Below are 14,464 nucleotides of genomic sequence, written 5' to 3' on the forward strand. Positions count from 1 at the left end.
CAAAAATTGTGTGTGTGTAATATAAATTTTAATGAAAATGGCTTTCACCGAAACAATGCAGCAATGGAGAATCAGAATGGTTGGGTTTATGCTATTAGGGTCACTTTGAAAGTGCTGTATTTTCTTATTCCTATTTCAAGCATTTCAATGGTGAGATTTTATTTCACTGTCATTTGATTTGTGGATTTTTATTTTCCATCAGAAATTCAGTCGATCATTTTCTGCCTAATCCTAAAAACACTTTGCATTTAATGGCTTGAGATGTGTGGGGATGGATGGGATGGATGCCCAATTGCAGGTGTAATGGCTGCAAATTATTGTCATTTGTCTACATCCAACTGTATGCAAAACGTTTAACAGCATGTTTTAAATGTGCTGCCAGAGTGAAGCAACAGCTGCCAAGATTTCTCTTCCCCTCGACCAAGACCTAACCAGAACCATGCATTATTGACATTGGACCTAACCAGAACCATGCATTATTGACATTGTCAGGCTTCTGTTTGTGATGGGGCTGCCTACTGCAGATATTCTAACCAAAGCTAAAAACCCAAACATCCCTCTGTGATGACCATGGATGTGGATCAGTCATGTAGTTTGTCCCTCTTGACTTTTTCTTTGGATGGGTTTTATTTGACTTTCCACTTCAGTTATTGGGTCATTGCCATTTCTGAACTGATTATATGATCTGTACTGTAATGCAGTGCCCTTTACAGCTGAAGTAGGTAGTTTTGTCATAGTGGGGCTAGCTTTTTTGTAAACTTATGTACTGTCCAGAGACACTGCCTTGGGTCTCTGGGCCACAGTGTATCGAGGAGTCTTTTCTTCAACATTGCCCAATCACAGGATGCATGTCCCTGACCATGAAAGGGGTCATTTACACCGATGTTGCCATGGTAGTAGACGCACTGCTGCACACTTTTGTGACTGAAAGCTTTATTTCTGCTGCAGAAAACTTTTGTGGCTGTGTAAAAGGGAAATGAAATAGTGGAGGTGTGGAGCTTCTATTGTTTTTTTCACTACCATATAATGTGCTGGTGTTCTTCCTCATGCTGTGACTCTCTAACAACACCACTAGTGTACACACATGGCACTCCTATAGCCCTTGGTCTCCAACATTCAGCCCTAGTTCCATAACCTCAGCTCTCCAGCACCATGCTTCTCTGCTTTTCCTGGTCCTACATGTGTGGTTCAAATTGATTTCACTTAAGAGTTGCATCAACTGTGCTTGAGACTACACAGGGCTGCACCTTTTCTGTCTGAGAACCCAGGACTGGCAGACAGTGCCATCACATGCTATAGAAGTGTGAGCCATCTGGGATTTACTCAAACATTTGTGCCAATATCCTAAATAATGTAACTGAAAATAGAGTGAAGGATTTTTCCCCTAAAGCTGTTGTGTGCAAGTTTAAGCAAACTGCAAGAGGCATAAAGTTACCCCCCCCCACCACCAGTCTGTCAAACTACTAAGTAATCTAAGAAGTCTTTTGAGAAATCCTGTCTGAAACATTAAGGCTTTGCTCCAGAATTGTACATAAATTCAATACTTTTATTTTACATTCATACACCTATATATAATACATTTAGCTTAATGCATTAAAATAAAAAAAGCCCAATTTTAAAATGAGTCCTGAAAATGTACAGCTCAAGCAATAAATGAAGTTGCATTTTAGTCATTTGAAAGTCAGTGGAAAGCATGTAGAAAACACAGACACAGTAAAAGGTGAGATTGAGACCTTCTGTTGTACCTTAGAGCTGAGGGGAAAGGAATTCAGTCGCCATTGAGAAAGGCACCTTGAATACACAGTGTATATACAGAGGGAAAGGGCATCACCCTTTACTGTAGCTTCTAGTACAACAACAAAACTGTAAACCTTCACTTGCCAATAGAAATAAAAACATTCTATACATTTCTATACAAATACAACCGAAGCAAACTTTTTGGTCGTACTGTAGCAGTACCAGTTTTTTTTTTTAATGCATATTTTAAGATTTAAAAGATTGGTTCTGCCAGCAGAGTGCAATCTTGGGACTGACATTGTCACAATGTTTATGCAATTAATTAGTGATTGTTCACCAGTAGCAACCCACCTCATGCATGTTTTACTGGAGAGAGCAGCCATCATTCTCATACAAATAGAACCAATTCATATATTAAATGTAGTAATAGCCACGATTTCCTTTTGCAAGAGGCCCTTGTGGTGTAACCTGTACACAAGCCAAATGGACAATTCTTTACACCATTGCCTTAAAATATACCTTCAATTAAAATTCCCCCATACTTTCAGAAAAGTAAGTTGATATAAAATACTGTATTCTCAAAAACTGGATTTAAATGTTTTACATTCCATCCTCAACAAAATAAAGCTTTTTTTGGAACTTACAGCTTAAAAACACTTTGAACATTACTGTATATTTATATGCAAATATAAACAATAAAGTGACAAGAGACCATACATGGTTCTATGTTCACATGTAGAGGAAACCCGTAGAAAGGCATTTAATGCCTGGATATTCCCCCCCCCCCCACCCATCTGATTGACACAGTGTGGCACTACAGTTTTGGACGATTGTTCGAGTCAGGCTCGGGTCAAACAGCCTGGGTTTGCTCAGCATGCCTTGGTCAGGTCAGTCGGCAGGTCTGCCGCCGCCGTCGCCATCCGATACTGGATCTTGGTGTTGGTGATCGCACCGTGCTTCTGTCGGAGGTGCAGTCGTAGCTGACTCTTGTGGCGAAAGTGCAAGTTGCATTTCTCACACTGCAAGATGAAACAAAAGCCTTCATTGCTAATCTGCTTTATAACCCTGAAAATGTGATGGAGTTGTATACATTGCATCGAAATGTTACTTTTATTGCTTTGTAGGCAATGGCCTGCCTCTGAGCTCACATGATAGGGCTTTTCTCCTGTGTGTATGCGCAGGTGGCTCTTGAGTGTCTGGAGGTGCCGGAAGCGAGTGCCACAGATTTCACAGGGGTACGGCTTTTCCCCCGTGTGGATCAGGACATGAGCGCGCAGGTGAGCAACCTGGGAACACCGCAGTAAGATGCCAAGATACTGAGTGGTACTTTTAAAAAGAATACTCCATTATTACAGCCAAAACTTTAGGCAGCATTTGTATTAGTTTAACAGTTTTAGTAGTTCAAGTTTGCTCATCAAATGCTTTGTTTTAAATTTAGAAACATTAGCCATCCATGCTAATGTGCTTTTTTGCATTGCAACACTAAAACCAGGCATTTCATGAGCATCCTAAAGCTATTTAACAATAGCCCAAGTGCTAAACAGTTCCAAGGTTGAACACTGGAACGCGACTCCACTGCCCAACCCTTTGCGCCATCCTGCTCCGACAGCAGGGCGCGAGTAAATACCTGGACGAAGCGAGCGCCACATGTTTCGCACTTGTATGGCTTCTCTCCAGAGTGGATGCGCGTATGGGTCTTGAGGTTGGCCGGCCGGTTGAACTGGGCGCCGCAGATGTTGCACCGGTACGGCTTTTCTCCTGCAACACAGGTAAACAGAAGACCAGCTGAGGTTCGGCTCTCCCGAGGCTGCGGAAGGAGCTGTTGTGGTGGCTGCTGTTTACCTGTGTGCACAGTCTTGTGGCTGGCAAGGTTCCCTTTATAGCGAAATGCTGCTTGGCACCGGTCACATTTGTATGGCTTGTCACTGTGTACCTGGAGCATATGGCGCTTTAAGACCTCCTCCTCTGCGAATTTGGAGTCACAGTCGTTGCAGAAGTACGTGCCGTTTTCTGCAAGGAAAACGCATGCATAAATAACTGCAGGATGAAGTGACAAATGGTCGTGTTCATCTTGACCAACTCGCGTGCCAAATGACTCACCACAGCTAGAGTCAGAGTACTCCGAGTGTAGTTCCGACATCTCCTCAGGCAGCCGTGAGCCAGGAGTGTTGGGGCAGACGTCTGTGTGCTGAGGGGACTGTGCGCCGCAAGAGGTGCACTTTAAGTGGCTCATGTAAAGAGTAGAGTGGCTGTCACCATTCCTCTGAGACCCCTCCAGAGTTCTGCCAAGGAGAAGCATGAGGGTTCATAAGCAAAACCCCACGCTGAAACAGAGCCACCCCCCTCCCTTGGCACGTCCGTATATTTTTAGGATGTTTGCTGAATTTCACATGTCCTGCCCGAGAAGGCAAATCCTCACCGTCAAGAATTACTGGAATGGATACATTTGAATCTGCATTCATAGGGGAGGAGACTGGGAGAACTGGGCTCCAAAACACTGGCAAACCAGTTTCACACACCACTGCTTAGGGGAGGCCATGGCAAGATTTGGTACACCAAAAAACAAAACGGCTCATCGTGGATGCCAATATAAGCCACTGCAATGCCTACTGGTACGTGTTGACCGTGCACGTCAATTAGCCTTGCATTTGCTGGAGCTTTAATGAAGTCACACTTTGTAGGCAGTCAGTTATTAAATGCAAGGGACTCCAGCCTACATGCTTGGAAACAGTCACCATCTTTAAATGGATGAAAGCACTCACCTGTTGATGATATTGTTGAGACGACTAGCTTGGGGCATGGGGAAGTCATCCACATGCTCGCTGATCTTGGTACCGGTGGCCTGCAAGTCCAGGTGATCTGACTCCGATGCTGGCGGGAAGGCAGGCATCCCCAGCCTCTGCGGAGAGCGCATCTCCACATCATGGGCACTGCCCTCAGGCTCTTTGCTACTCTGGTTGAGCACGATGAATTTGTACTTTTTCCAGTTGCGTGCCTTGGGGTCCTGCGTGCCTTGTAGAGCAGGAGGCTGCGAAGTGTGCGACAGGGCAGCGTTCTTGCTGCTGCTTGACTCGGTGGGCGAGTTGGGTTGGCAGTCGGACTTCAGTGGGCTCTGCGGGCTGCTCATCGGAGGTTTGCGCCCATTGGATGCCATGCCCATGCAGTAGTGCTGCTGGCTTAGGTCCTCGTCGGGCAGGGGACCCTGCTCCTTGCCAGACTCCCTCTGCTGCTCTGGGGCCAAGATGGCCAGGCTGTGCTTCCGGGAGCTCATTCCCATGGACTGCACCAAGCTCTCCCTCTTCAGCTCCTCGTTCCTCACCAACTCCCGCGAGGCATGGGATCCCACGTGGCACATGCTCGGCGGCCCGCCAGCCGTGCTGCGGGCATAGTCGACCAGCACGGAGCAGTCAGCTGGTGGGCAGTGTTTGTGTTGGATGATGCCTCCTTTCGAGAAGTCGGGAAATGCACTTTTGGCATCCGTCAGCTTGCAGAGGGGAAAGGGGAAACCCTGCATGGGGAACTGGCCGTAAAGATGGTAGGAGCTGCTGGGAGGGTTAACTCCATTGAAAATGCTTGCACCGTAAGGCCTTCCATCTCGGAAAGGGGCTGAACGCCCTGGGATGTTGTCCAACATCTCATGGGGCCTGAAGCCATGAACATCTTGAGGTAAAAGCAAGGGGCTGACGAGAAAGTCCTCTCTGGACAGCTTGATGGAGGAGTCACTGCAGGACAAACATTTCAAAGAAGTCAGCACAAATCTGCGTGCGTTTAGGCTCGACACTCATGCACCTTTGTTCAGGCCACTAGTAAACAGTTCTTGAAGCATGCGTGACTGTACCTGGATTTGATGAATCTGTGGCAAGTGTCAACGACGTGGTCCATCTGCAGGTAGATGGCCGTGTTCATGATGGCCATGATGAGACTCTCTTTCAGGGCAAGGCGAGATGTGTACATGAACTCCAGGAGGATCGCGAAGCCTTCTGCGTCCACCTTCGGATCCAGGCTGATGGCATTCAGGCTGCACTTTAGCGAGTCCGTAAATATCGTGTAGAAGAGACCACTGTAGAGGACACAGACTGCACTTAGGACACTTCCTAACTGATCGCCACATCTCCATAGAACACATGGAGTACATTTATTAAAAAGACTGGAGAGTAGTATTCCCGCACACCTGCATGCCATGAGCACAGTTTTGTGAGCTCGGAACTGTTGCCTGTTGACCAGGATGGTGACGTCTGTGAGGATGTCCCGGCTACGCATCCGGTTCAGATTGAGCAGGACGTCGCTGGCATGGCGTGTGAACTGGATGCAGCTGTCTGCTGCACAAGACATTTTGTCAAGATCTGTAAAGAGACACCATCCGGTTTGAGAATATAGCTGGGAACAAATCTTACAGAATTAAGTAAGAATTAATGCCCTGCATTTAATGCAATGAAGTGAAAAATTGGGCATTTGTTTGTTAGCTTGGACTTTGCCATAGTAAAACAAACAAAGGCAGGTTAATAAACAAGTTATTATCAATCAACTAACACTAAAGTACTAAAGAAATGGCTCGAGTAAGTCACAGCGTCATCTACTGCCATGAGGCGGCGCCAAATGATAGCTAATCTAACAAATATAAAAAGACCGACGTTTTCCAAGAGTAATCAAAGCGTCAAAGTGTTTTATAGGTCTTTCAAAAGTGACAGTGCACAGTATAAACAGGCTGCATCCCGTAAACATTTAACTTCGGAATTACCCGTTTTCGCACCTAATGTGATACGAGATGCAGTTACTGAACCAAATGACGGTTCTGACAGTCCTGGTTATTACGCGTCTCTTAACTTCATCCCATTAAGATGCAGTCGTGGTGCTCCTTACTACGGCTTTTACTGGGACAGCTTTGGCAGGGGAACCTTCCACCAGATTCAGGAAGTCGGCTCCCCGCTGTTGCGACTGCCATCAAAAGCTTTGCCATACAGCCAATATTTTACGACTGAACTTGCGCACGGAACCCTTCTTGCAGGCAGGACGCTTTGGATCAGCCGGAGCGAAATTCCATACCGCTGGAACCACGTAACGGTGCCCTGTCACACCAACACGTGTAGGGAGAAGGTGGATCGTAATTCCACATTTTAAACGCGAGAACTTTTTTTTAAATCAGTGTTCCTTAAGCTGCATTTTGGGCGATTTTGAAATACCTTTTTTAAAATAACATTTCAACAAACATCGTGCACGCGATCATTCAGATGTCCCAGTACCGGGGGTCAGTCTAAGCAGCATCCCCCTCAGAAGCATGACCACCTTCAGTCATCTCAAACCCGTGGCTTCTGGGTTTTTTACGACCACGAGATGTCACCAAGAGACTAATGTTCTAAACTAACAACTCCTTGCCATGACACCAAGTAATCAGTTGAGAAAAACATTGGTCACATTTCTTTATTGCCCGCTTCGATCAAACGTACGAACACTTTCTGAAAATAGTTATTCCAAATCACAAATGGGCTACTGAACTCTGGACATGGCAAAACAGACTTTCTACTCATTCTTTAAGCGTGTTTATCATGCAAGACCATGTGACGTCAAGTCACTTCTGGCATTAGAATTTCAAAAGAAATATATCCCGTGTCCAGCAATGATCCAGTTTGATGGACTGTAACCCAACACAACTTGCGGGGATAGCATGTGCAAGAGCACGCCAACATCCTATACAGATGTAGGACACTCCTGCCCAGTGCCAAAGTGTAGGGAAGCAGCGATCATCCGATTTTAAAAAGTAGGATGGTATTTGATTTGCACAGGATTGTGAACATTGTCAGCGATGGGGACTATCGCACGGCAGAAACTTTACGCAAGCCTTTATAAGATCACTGGAGTGTCAAGCCGTCCATTACCCGATGCTTGTCCAAATACAGCGAGAAACAGCCCACGCAGAACTGCACGTCAACAGTCGCGCGGCGCCCTGAGCTAGCGCACGAGAGGCACGGGTCCACGCAAACTTTTGTTATTCATTTGCGCGTTTCTACACATTTCCCGCACAGTCGCAAATTTCACGCCTCGTCCAAGCAACAGGTTGGGTGAAGCGTCCTTTAAGCAGGTCGGGAGCGCTGAGGGCTGTTCCGAAGTATCGGTAACCAAGCAGAGCCACGCACAGCCCCGACCCGTCTCAGAGAGAACAGACGTGCCATAAAACGAAACGTCGAAACTGTCAAGAAAAACACACCAACTAGCCAAAAATAAGACAACCCCACACCGTCTAAGTCCTAAATAAGGTGCTTTGCTTATTAGTCTAATCGCTCGTACTTGGACAAGACATCAATCTATCTGGGGTTAAGAATAGAAACTGTGCGCGGACACCCCACCGCAGGTACCAAGCGCTGCAGCTTAGAGGACCGCAAGCCCTTCGCATGCACGACTGCTGTTCAGTTCAGGCTACTTGGATAGTCCTTCTCGCTCGGACCGCCTTCGTAAAACACCCAACACGTCAACGTTTCTCCTTAGCTGCGCGCACACACACACACACACGGCGGTCTACGAGCCCGTCTCGGCCTGAGCCGAGTACCCGCAGCGCCGCGCAACCCACGCCGGGGTCCGGACATGTCAAGTGTAATCCCACCAGCCCAAAGCTCCACAGCTCAAACGCACCACGGCTCAAACAGTGTACAAACACTCCACAAAGCACAACAAATACGCATTTACACACGACACTCCACCAAACATATATATATATATTTTTTTTTTTCGTGCGTGGATCACAGAAGCAACGCGCCAAGATTAAGTGAGGAAAAGAAGAATTTTTAAAAAAATCACCTGGATGTGCTTTCCTAGAAACTTCTTGCATCACCACTTCTAAGAAGCCCTGTTCTAAGAATCCGGAGAGCTCAATTCTCGGAATTTGAGCTTGTGACCATACCACTCCAAGGGGGCGGGGGTGTGCACGGCTTTAATTTACATTGTTATTTTTTAAATCTCACCCGACGTTTCTTGCGCGTACGAGTCAGTATCAATATTTAACATCCATATTGTCGAATTCAACTTTTAGATGTGTCGGGAAAACACGATATTCGGGTCCATTCGAGGCGTGTGAGACGTTAGAAACAGCCACGCGTCCCTCCGGTTTGGACTCTCCCAGGCAGAGGCCGTCACGTGGGCCTGGAGCCCTGGCGGCGTCACCAGCGTCTCGAGCCTCGGAATACTCAGAACTAATTTGCGATGCCGTGGCACGAGCGAAGCGTCCGGTCGCTGCTGTTCCCCGATTAAAGCCACGACCGTCACCTGCACACAACATCCCTGGAGCGCTCACTCACACGGACGAGCTGCTGAGCCTATCTGCCTTTTCATTTATTATTATTATCATCATCGTCATCATCATCATCATCGTCATCATCATCATTATTGTTATTATTATTATTATTATTGTTGTTGTTGTTGTTGTTTTACGTTCCAGCGAAACCTTTTGACATTCCAGTTTTCGTTTTATTTTTCCCCCTTCCATCCTTTCTGCGGACTGCCGAGCGGGGTTTGTTCGGACGGGATTATTTATGCACGCTGAGGCATGAAAACTCTTTTTATTTCGCATCTGGACGCGTTGATTTCTCGGCTGCTTCGTGCCTCTGGAGGTTTAGGAACCTGCTTAATAACGTACATCCAGCGATAGCAGGTTAGCTGTGGTGCGAACAAAGAGTGTCGTGCGTTTCTATACACGTCAGCTGCATCCATGCGTCCGTAATGACATTGTTATAACATTTTAAAAATTATTTTGTTTGCATGTTTTACCCTTTTCCTTTTCTACTACTATGTTGGCACTGGTGCGGAATCACAGTTGCGCTGCGTAATATCTGCCTAAATATGCCTGTCGTCTTTTTTTTACACTTGACCAAAGCCACCTGAACTTGCAAGCGATGCAACTTTCGAGGCATGCTGATGTAATTAGGGTCCAGCTTGTAGTCTTAACATGCGCCTCGATTTTGTTAAAAGCCGCCTCTACACGGCATTTATTCGGCATCATGTGGAAAGGTGCTTTCTAGGCCCACAACGTGCCAGGGAGTCAAAACCGACCGTGCACACGGTCTTTTTTTGTGGTTAAAAACTGTCGGTGTAATCCAATTATTGTGAAAGATGACGACTATTTAAGTAGCTGTAGCTTTCACCCAGCTGTAGTGACCGGCAGAAACAGGCACCTTAGATCTAATCACCCTACAGTTGAACTCATGTGGACGTTGCCCTTTTATAAGGAACACTCTTTTACCAATATATGTTTTTCTCTTTATTTCAAGTTCATTACGGCAGTGCACAAGATCAGCTCCCATTCTTTGGAACTCCAAACGCGTCTTTTTGGTCACTTACGTTCACAGTTTGTTTTTGAAGTGTTTGCACTTAAATGAGACCAATGCATTAATAATAGTTATTATTATTATTATTATTATTATTATTATTATTATTATTATTATTATTGCATTCGTGCTCCTTGAAAGCTAACTCCATCAGTCATTAGTCTTCTTTTTCTGTTAGGCACGCTCAAAATGTCACAGGTCTCGAGGGCCTGTAAAGAATGTTTAAAAAAGAAAGAAAAGTTGTGCATCTTCCGCATCATTACGTTGCCTCGAGCGCGAGGACACTACGCACGCATGCCAGTTCTCTTCATATTCGTGCAAGGCAACTATAGTTACTTAATTCAGTATCCGTGTTTCTGTAGACATCAACAGCTCGGGCACGGCAGCGGGGTCCCCGGGGACTGATACGGTTGGTCATCGACTCGAGCCTCGCTGGTATTTTTAAGACAGGGCTGTCGCGTCTGTTCCACGACTCACATACATTTGAACCGAATCCGACTTCGGTCGAGATTGGCTTTTATCGTACAGAAGCGCGTGTTTAGTTTGCAAACCAAGCTCCTGCGCACAGCACCGCAGGCTAGCAGACATGTCTATTTTATCTGCATGTCTTAAGCATCGGTGGCTTTAAAATGATCTGTTCGATAAGTAAGTTCGACAGATAAGGTGGCTCGATTTATTTACGCATTACCATTCAATGCAGGCCTATAAACAATTGTAATACGAGAAAGAAATGTGCCTTTGGGCTGCATACTCTGGTAGTCTAACGATTGTGGGGTTTTTGTTTGTGTGTGTTTTTCCAGTCTCGGTTTTGTGTGTGAGGATCCGAGAGGAGCTTAAGGTCTTGTATTGTAACGTGAACAGTCTGTACTGCATGTTGGTGCCGTATTTTTGTTTGCATTTGAGACGTAGTTTCGGATAGGTCACGCTATGTGTGACTTCTTAAAATTTCTGGCATAAGTCTGTCAAGAAATAAGCTCACCACTGTTGCATTATTAAATTTCTGCATTTATGTAAACTCGTAATTTTTATAACTACAGTTTTATACTGAAATGAATATGTAGTGACAATAAAATATTTGTACCTAACCATATTTGAACTCTTGGTTTGGTGTGCTCTCACTGATTGTGGGCCTGCCTGAGGGAAGTCAGGTACGTTTGTAGAGTTGCGCATTCAAGAAAGAGGGAGAGGGAGGGGGGGGGGGGGTCAGTTCTGATATTTACTATTAACGAACCTTTTGATTCCACTGTATGTACAAATTTATTCAACTGTATTTATCTTTTTTTTTTCTTTTTTTTTAAATTACTTACCTCAGTTAATGTATGCTAATATGCGGCTCTGTACACAAAAGCCAACAACCAACAAACGATACTTGGTACTTTCATTTACCAAATGAGAAGGCATGCATGCACGCATTCACCAACAACACACACATATATGGACGTATAACCATTTTTCATAAAAGATTTTTTCCGAGTAAAGATGAGAAATTAGGGCATCGAATACTGAAACATTGAACTGATCTAAGGATCTCTGTCAAACGATTTCAATTACTTTTTAATTATTAATCTATCCCGGGTTTCCGCTGCCTTCACATAATATCATGCCCATAAATGAGCATAAAGTCAGTTCAAGGCAAGGCCCTAGAAGGAATCACCTGTTGAACATCTGCATCCACTGATGCCATGGTAACTGATGCCAAATTCCCGAATACTGTTGTTCCTGTTCAGTTTCAGCTCAGTGAGTTTTTGGCTGTGAGCTCTCCCTGGTTCACTCCTCTGGTGTATGGGGAGTACTTACAGCTTGTGACAGTGTTCTCCCATAATTCGAATTATAAGCAACAGGTATTTTAAACAGGTCTGTATTAAGTGACTACTTACTTACTTTGTGTTTAGTACGAAAAAGCATAAATTGTTTTGTTGCATTAAATAAATATATTTTTTTATTCAAACATAACACCGTATTAAAGTATTAACACTTTAAATGTTAAGTGTTAATTAACGCACAAATTAACTAAACCCAGGGGTAGTGTGTGTCTGGTGACCCAGTAAGTGAATCAATTTCTAAAAAGGCTTTTTCAAATGCAGCAGCTTTTCAATATGCATTAAGTTACTGTCAGGCTACAGTGACCCCGCTGCTGCTGAGGTCACAGATAGGTCCTTCCCGTTTGTTCAGTGTGCAGTGTGAACAAGGTGAAGTGCTTGGATGCAGGAGCCAAGGGTTGTTGGATTCATGCTTCGCGGACAAGACCGCAACTCTAAACGTTTTCCCGTCTGTCTAGCCTTTTTGTGTCAGCTCTTTCACACTTCTGGAATGTTTTTGTTGCCTCCCTCAAAATGTAACGAAAATCATTTGCCGTTTTAACAGAGCTTATTGCTTACTGTTGAGCCGAGCTACCAGTGTGGGTTGGTAACAGCTGGTGCATTCCTCCTGCAATGTGTGTAAAACACGACTCCATGTTTGCAAACAAAGGGCCAGCAAGTGTCTGGTATGCTGAAAGAAGATTGCTAATCGAGTCTTGTGCAACCCTGAGGGAACCTCACTGGTGACTGCGTGGCCTGGCGTGTTGCAGGGGGTAGAGGCCTGAGGTGGAGATGGGGAACTGGGTGCTCTTTTCCAGTGAAACCCCTACCAGCTGTGCTCCTCGCCAGGCCTTGCATGACAAGAGCTGAGGCTGGAAATCCCAGCGGTAGCTCCCTCCTCACCACTGCTGACTGGGGCTTTTCCCTGCCGGGCCCACGGGCATCACGCTCTTTGTCTTTGTGTCACCAAAACCATGCCAACATTACTGGCGGCTTTCGCACGCTTATTATGAGAAAAATATCGCTGTATAATATGAGCTGTCTTTGGCATGAATATACAATGCTTTTTTTTTTTTTAATGCTTTTCTATTTTAAGGGAAAGTTTTATTTGTGAGTTTAAGTCACAGTCATGGATTTACCACAAAGTGTGAGGGCCTGGCACTGAGTCATTTAAACCACTCAAGTAAACGTGTGGAATATTTCCTCTCAGGCTTTATGGGGCAGAATAAAGGACATTTTGAAGCACAAATGGAATATATTTTTACTGCCACATTTTGATACAATGTAATGGGAGCTGTTCTTGGCAAATAACATGTTTATTGTAAACAGTGCAGTATAAACGGAAGTGTGTACAACACCTTTATAAATTTACAGCAATTCTAGCAGTCCCTTTCAACAGTTTTCGCTTGTGCATAAAACATTGGTTTTTATTATCACTATTATTTTTTAATTAAATTGATTTATTTTGTGGTTGCAGAACAGTTAAGGGAAGATTGTTTGAATTCTTATGACATCAGATCCTATTCGACACTTCAGATCTTATGAACTCTTATCAAAACAGTCATAAGAGAAATTCCTCTTTTCTAAAATGACCTCACTTTATGTTGCCTTATTTTCCTCTCCACCCTTTAAGAATTTATTTGACCTAAAATCAGAAACTGAAAATGGTTTCATTGCCCTGTGAAAGTCTTGTTCATCTGTTTTAGAATGACTGGTATTAAAGCTTTGCAGATTTTGAAAATTCTGATTAGAAATCAAGACTTTATCAGTCATTTCTTTCAGCTGCAATTTCCTTTTTTAAAATTATTATTATTATTATTATCGTAACCGAGAGGCGGAAAAGCCTCACATATACCATTCTAATCAAAGCAGAGGTTTTGATCCAAGTGACCAGTTCTGTTATTACAATAGTGAAGCACTGTTTTGTTCCTTTTTTACAAGGTTGTGCTGGCAGCCCTTTAACATTTAGAGAAAGAACATAAACAAACTAAGGCCTTGGAGTCAATCACAACTAAATGAATCAACTATACCTGTCTGACTGGTACAATTATTCACACCAGCACAAAGGAGTCACATGACTGCGTTTCCTCTTCTCCCTGTCCTCAGAGACATGCGTATGAAATTGAATCAAACATAGTCTCATGCATTAGAACTTTCATTACTTCAGCCAGTGTGTGTGTGTGTGTGTGTGTGTGTGTGTGTATGTGTGTGTGTTTGTGTTTGTGTGTGTGTGTGTGTGTTTGGGTTGTTTTTTGTTTGTTTGTTTGTTGTTGTTTGGTTAAATTCATGAAATGCAGCTCTTCATTCTGGTTGAACTCCTTTTGTGTTTTCATCATGGCATGTAGAAAAAGATTATAGAAATGCTCTTTTTTAAATTAGACTTCTTATATGTTCTAAGGTCATACGCTGAACGACATATTTATTTCACCTACCTATTTGCATTTGGTATACTACAGTAGTGAAGTACATGTGTCAGTGTTAAGGTAAAGACAGGAAGGCAGGTTCTAAAAATAGTAGCTTCTCTGCTACCTTGGCTGGCTGCACCTCGGATTGTGGGGGCTGACTTTTATGGAGCAAAGTTATAGAGCAGGCGCATGCAAGTCCTGTGGCTTTTAC

The 14,464-nt window shown here is 44.2% G+C and overlaps 1 protein-coding gene across 2 annotated transcripts; it reads right to left on the reverse strand.

Moving 5' to 3' along the window:
• Positions 1 to 1,525: 1,525 nt before the first annotated feature.
• Positions 1,526 to 8,993, reverse strand: bcl6aa (BCL6A transcription repressor a). 2 transcript variants are annotated; one of them, XM_027007709.3, is made up of 9 exons: positions 8,527 to 8,993; positions 5,909 to 6,080; positions 5,576 to 5,797; positions 4,500 to 5,459; positions 3,838 to 4,019; positions 3,580 to 3,747; positions 3,365 to 3,495; positions 2,886 to 3,023; positions 1,526 to 2,756 (listed from the first exon to the last, which is right to left on the reverse strand). In XM_027007709.3, the coding sequence occupies exons 1-9, from the start codon at positions 8,555 to 8,557 to the stop codon at positions 2,607 to 2,609; spliced, it is 2,154 nt and encodes a 717-aa protein (XP_026863510.2). In that variant the 5' UTR covers positions 8,558 to 8,993; the 3' UTR covers positions 1,526 to 2,606. The 2 variants fall into 2 exon arrangements, with proteins under 2 accessions (XP_026863510.2, XP_035380429.1); XM_035524536.2 differs by lacking the exon at positions 8,527 to 8,993 and adding an exon at positions 6,488 to 6,624.
• Positions 8,994 to 14,464: the final 5,471 nt, after the last annotated feature.

The sequence above is a fragment of the Electrophorus electricus genome, chromosome 7 (genome assembly GCF_041902795.1).
Source record: "Electrophorus electricus isolate QZ-2024a chromosome 7, ASM4190279v1, whole genome shotgun sequence".
Taxonomy (NCBI): Eukaryota; Metazoa; Chordata; class Actinopteri; order Gymnotiformes; family Gymnotidae; genus Electrophorus; species Electrophorus electricus.